Source organism: Spinacia oleracea, chromosome 2 (assembly GCF_020520425.1).
Source record: "Spinacia oleracea cultivar Varoflay chromosome 2, BTI_SOV_V1, whole genome shotgun sequence".
Taxonomy (NCBI): Eukaryota; Viridiplantae; Streptophyta; class Magnoliopsida; order Caryophyllales; family Amaranthaceae; genus Spinacia; species Spinacia oleracea.
Window position 1 is genome coordinate 86,530,237 of NC_079488.1, and position 6,000 is coordinate 86,536,236.

A 6,000-nucleotide genomic window follows, 5' to 3' on the forward strand; every position below is an offset into this window, starting at 1 on the left:
TACAGATTCATAATTTTTTTATATCTCAAGCTATAACAAAGTATACACTAAATGTTTTTGATAGCTTGAATTATGTTAATCCAAAAGTTATTATAAAAGTTACAAATATTTGCATCTAATTGGTGAATAAAAACATATAAGATATCGCATCAAGTTATCATTTTTGGACTAGATCGTTGGATCGCAAAATCGTATTATGATTCTATCACTTTAAATATTTATTTTGATAGAATCGTAAGATTTTACAATTTTAAGATTTCACTTATGTTTCGAATTGGTCACGTATTTTTGGATATACTTCTAAGATTCGAATCGCGATTTTAACCACCATGGATGGAAAAGCATATTTGCCAAATAAAGTAATGTTTCAATTAATTTAGGAATGGAGGCAGTATAATGGTAACTTAATTGCATGTCAATGTCTCCTCCATGTTGTGCTCATGAGTCATGACAAGTTTGGGTTTCCCACAAGTGACTATATTGGGATGACTGGGTTTATTAATCTGGAATCTGTTAACTCTTTTGTTGGATTCTCTTATTGTCTTTTTTTGTTGTCATTATTTGTTACGGAGTAGTTTGGAAGATTTTTCTACTGTTCTGAAATTGGTAGAAAATGATGGAAATCATGCATAATATACAATTTTTTAAAAAATTGTTTGGATAAGCAAGATGTCAAGTAAACCCTAAGATAATTGGACAATAACTCAATTGTGATAGTAGTATTTATCTTGTGGTGTTGTTGAGTTGTTTCACCTTATTTTACTTCCAGTGCTATACAAAAGCAAAGCCTGTAGTACTGGAACCAATAATGTTGGTGGACGTGAAAGTACCATCTGAGTTTCAGGGTTCTGTGACTGGTGATATCAACAAGTAAGTGATTTTCCCCTAATCTATCATCTAAATTTTATGAAGACCTTATTTATTTGTAGCCTAATGTATTCCTCTTGCATGTTAATAGGAGAAAAGGTCTGATTATTGGTAATGACCAGGATGGTGACGACTCTGCTATTATTGCACATGTGAGTACAAAACTTCTCACGTCAAAAACAGTACAACTCTTTAATTATCCGTATGGTAAATTGTTTGTAGAATTGCTCTGTTGTTGTCACATTACTGAAACGGGAAAGAAGAGCTGAGAATAATGTGGTTAGCGTCAGCGGCCTCAGTGCAAATGCCCATTGCAGATTTTTCCATTTATATGTCTAATTTATTCAGGATATGGATATTTGAGGTTCTTAGTAATAATGTTTCATATCGGTGTCAATTTTATACGAAGTACGAAGTATAATTTTTGTTGACTGAGAAGAGGAATCAAGTGGTATTATCATTCTTTTTGGGGATGGCTTATAACAGAAATTGTGGCTTTGAATGTGTGAACTAGGTTTATACGAGTGGACTAAGTATTCATCTAAACTAATTCTACTGTAGCAATAGAAGGCAATGTTTATTTTGGCCTTATGGGTGAGGGAGAATTTAGTTCATATTAGATAGTTACTTAGCATCACATGCTAGTTATCACTTATAACTGCATGTAAGTTATCCCTCTGAACAAGATTTTAGGTAAGTTCATCTTTTCTTCTGTCTTGTTTGCAGATCCCTCTGAACAAGATGTTTGGATATTCCACAGACCTGCGCTCAATGACACAGGTAGATTTGTTTTTTTCAACTAAATATATAGCATTATACTAAATCTGTGATTTCTGCTCGTTATTGTGATCTAACCTTTTTTCTCATCATCAATACAGGGAAAAGGTGAATTTACAATGGAATACAAAGAGCATTCTGCAGTTCCTAATGACGTGCAGGCGGAATTGATGAATGATTACAAGGCCACAAAGGCAGCTGAGCAGTGATAGATAGTTCACAGAAAGGAAAACTTTAGATGATTCACATTTTTGGATGTTTAGAGAATAATCATTCAGTTAGAATGTAGGTGAGAATCATAGCCGGAATAATATGCCGATTATACCCTAAAGTCCTCTGATACTTGAGGGAAATGAGTCATTCCTCTAAAATTGTACTCCGTAGATGATTTTCTTTGTATAGTTTGGTTGTATTTTTTTGTCATTTACTTTAGTTGAAGCTGTATTTTCGGCTTAGAAACATGAAAACCTAAGTATTTTCCCCTATACTCCCGTTTGTGCCCTATAATTCCTAACCAATTTGTGAATTTTTGTCTCGTTAATAAGTATTGTGCTGTATTCTCTCTAGGAATTGTAGAGCATGGACCTGGTTAATTCATACTGCTGATTAAGCCTATGGACAACAAAAACAAAGTTATAGTCATTAGTTTGGTTCATTATTTGCTGTGCTTAAAGAGCGTGATATTCTAATGTACTCCGTACTTCGTATGATGCAATGCAACTATTAGTCTACGTACTTGTGGACATCAACTAGTTTAGTTGTTGCCTTTGTGGTTCTCTAGATACCAAAAAGTAGTAAACGGGCTAAATATAAGTTAAGCTTTATATTAGTTGCCTATTCATAGAAAGGTACCTAGAATAATAAAAGTTGTACAAATTACCCGTTGAACAATCAATACAAATTACTGAAACTAACTTAATATTGAAATTACTTGGGGTAGTGTTTGAAACTTGAATTTCATTTCAATTCCTTCATTTCAAATGTGGGAATAGAAATGTTGAAATTCAATTCCGATGGGGACCTGGCAAATGTCGCTCGGTGGGGTTCGCTTTGTAGTGGTATTTTTTGAGATTAATTCCCCCGGTCGGGCAATGGTGCCCAGTGGTCATCGGGTGCGTGTTTGATTGTTCTCGTGGAAATCTTTTCCTTCTCCAAGGCTCAAGTCTGACTCTTAGGGCCCAAGCGTAAGCTTTGCAAGCTCCTTGGAGTCGATTAGGATAATCCTGAGCTAGCTCGTGATCGTGTATGGTTTGGATAACATGAAACAGGCCTAGAACAACCAATTTCCCTCTAAATGACCCGAAATCTCAAAACTCACTACACAACGCATATTAGTACTAAACTAGCTAATGTACGAAGGGGTGGGCCAAAAACTCTATATTAAAACCGATATATCATTATTTGTAGAACCATGTACTCGTTCGAGATATGACACAAATAGTAAACCATATCGGTTTTAGAAAAAAAATCTCTTTTAGAAAATGACTCAAACCTATTCATTACAAATCGAAATTGAGTTTATGATATGTAGATGGAAAGTTTATTTGAAGGATTATCCAACCCTGAAAGATTCATTGGCTAGTCAATAGCTTATGGATGGAATGAAACTCGATTGTGGTTATATCGTGCTTGTCTGAAGCTTGATTGAGGCCACTTTAGGGCTTAGTAGCTAGACTGGGCCCAAATGAGTGGTTTGAAAGGGTTTTTTGCCCTTTTTTGTGAGTATGGACCCATATAATTAAGGTCAAACCAAATAAGCAACTTTGACCTTGATTAACTTCGATCCTATGACACTTTGGGGAGATAATTCTTAGGTGCCTACACTCACATTGTAGCAAGGTGAGATACTCGTGGTAATTTAGAGGTCGTATGCATTGATTCGTTTCCATAAAGTATCATACTTTAGAGAAAATTGATTTGACGAATAAAAATGCTTGAGTTATCTTCCCCTCGGAGAAAAAAATCACTCAGTGCACCTTGAATTTCTGTTTCTCTACTTATAGCATGTTTATCAAACACCAACTTTTGGTGTTCAAGAGAGAGAATTGAATTAAAAACAATAAAATAGGTAGAGAGATGAGAGAGAGAGAGAGAGAGAGAGAGAGAGAGAGAGAGAGAGAGAGAGAGAGAGATTTAAGAATTGATGTTCATGAACACCAAATGGAAAACGAATTTCATGCATGGAAGACCATTTAAGAATTGAGTGTTCATGTACACCAAATGGAAAACGAATTTCATGCATGGAAGACTTGACATGTGGCAATATGGGGGACCAAACAATATTGCTTGTTTTCTTTAAATGCAAAGCGACATTTTAGAGATGGTGTTTTAATTGCAAAGTGACATTTTAGTGATGGTGTATTATAAATGTTGTTAAATATTGTTGATGTTGAGTTCGGTGTTGGGGAGAGATAAAAGATAAAATATTTTATTTTATTGGGTTGAAGTCCAAATTCTTGGTGTTTGATAAACATGCTCTTACTAAAGAATAAAAAAAATGTTAAAACTTACAAGTACTCAAAATGGGAAATTGAAAATCAATAACTGCCATTTGTGAATAGTGCAAATCACATGACATTTTCATAAGTAAATAGGTAAAAAAAAAGGATGGAAAAAAATATATACTATAGGATAAAATTTGAGTTTAAATGGATAAAATTTAAGCTTAAATGTATAACTTGGTACAACTTGAAGTTCAATTTATTTACAATTATGGCATGTGATTTCTAATATTCAATTAATTTAAATTACAATTATGCCATATATAACTTGGTTCACTTGCCTTTGGATGTTTTTGTTTAAATGCATTACTTGTCTTTAGTAAAGAGTAATTTCCTTCAATATTGCTGGAAGATGCACTAATTCTCAAAATACGCCACATTATAATTTATTTCACACTCTACCGTTCCGTCATTGTTAAAACCGGTCTAATTTTTTTTAATCAATCAGCGTAAAACTGCCAACTTAAATAGCGGTTGAACAAGTAAACCGCTATTTCAATTAGCGGTTTTTCTTTTAAATAAACCGCCATTTAAGTTGGCGGTTCACTTTATACATTATACTAAATTGAATTTGAATTCCCAAAATTAAGGAACAATTTTTCTGAAAACGGAGAACAAAGCCAAGGAAGAAAGAAAAAGAATCTGAAAATTTTGTGTTTGAATCCCTAGAATCGAAAAGACTAATCTCAAATTCGAACTTTGATTTTGCGTTGCTCTCCTGTCTATTCGCTTCTCTCCTCTTCCAACATAATTCTGGGCTGCGAAAAACAAAAAATAATAGAAAGAAAAACAATGAAGAACAAAATCTGAAGAAACTAACTCCAAATCTCAGCTACTAATTTCAGTTTCTCATCTTCTCCCCTCTAATTCTAACTAATGTTGTATAGTTTTTTCCCCTAATTGCTCGCTGATGCCATCTATTCTACATAAATCTTAGCTCAAATATCGAAGAAAGAATGAAATCTGGAAAAAAAACAAAAACGAAAATCTAGATTCTCAAATTCGGTATCTAATTGCTCTCTAATCTAATTCTAATGCCTCCGCTGCCTTTTCTTTTCCTATGCTATGCGCTGCTCGTTTCTATCTCAAAGGAAACCACCAACTCAAACGTCGGTTCAGTTTCAGGCTAAACCGCCATTTGAGTTGGCGATTTAGTCCACTTAAATGCCAATTCAAATGACGGTTTAGCCTTAAATCAAACCGCCATTTGAGTTGGCGCTTCAAATTTGAATCGGAAAAAAATATTTTTCTTTTTGTCTTGCTGATGTGGACAGTGGAGTGGGAATGAATTATAATGTGGCGTATTTTGGGAATTAATGCATCTTCCAGCATTATTGAAGGAAATCGCTCTGTTTTTGTTTGAATGCATCATTTTATATTTGGTAACTTTCTACCATATTTTATCATTTCTCTCTCTCTTTTATTAATCTCCACTCAAAATATTTTATTATTTCTCTCACTTATGGTTCCCACTTAAATAATTACAAAAATCACCCTGTCCCACATGTCGATCACTATCATGGTGTTCATTATTATTTTTCTTTAATAAATAAATTATCTAGTTGATGACTTGTAATATTTAATAATAAATTTACATATGCCTCCCAAAACTATAGTTCCGTTTAGTTGTCGTAAAACGTTTCCAGTGAAAATTAATGAAAAATATTTTTCGAGTAAAAATACAATTCTAAATTAATTTTCATTTGTTTTTAAATCATACTCCGAATGTCAAACCAAACAACGAAAAATGATTGCGAGGAGTAAAATTATTTTTCACCTAACAGAGCATATGGGTCAATGCAGGGGATGCATTAAGAAAAACAAAGAAGGGATTAACCGTGAATGATTTTGAAGC

General features: G+C 33.6%; 1 protein-coding gene across 1 annotated transcript in view; it reads left to right on the top strand.

Annotated features, from left to right (window-relative positions):
- Window positions 1-2,170, top strand: part of LOC110798542 (elongation factor G-2, mitochondrial) — a 28,991-nt gene extending 26,821 nt beyond the window's left edge. The window contains exons 16-19 of the mRNA XM_022003727.2: window positions 770-870; window positions 959-1,019; window positions 1,594-1,647; window positions 1,746-2,170. Coding sequence (XP_021859419.1) covers window positions 770-870; window positions 959-1,019; window positions 1,594-1,647; window positions 1,746-1,853 — 324 coding nt within the window. The 3' untranslated portion in view covers window positions 1,854-2,170. The remainder of the gene's footprint in view (window positions 1-769; window positions 871-958; window positions 1,020-1,593; window positions 1,648-1,745) is intronic.
- The last annotated feature ends 3,830 nt before the right edge of the window (window positions 2,171-6,000 follow it).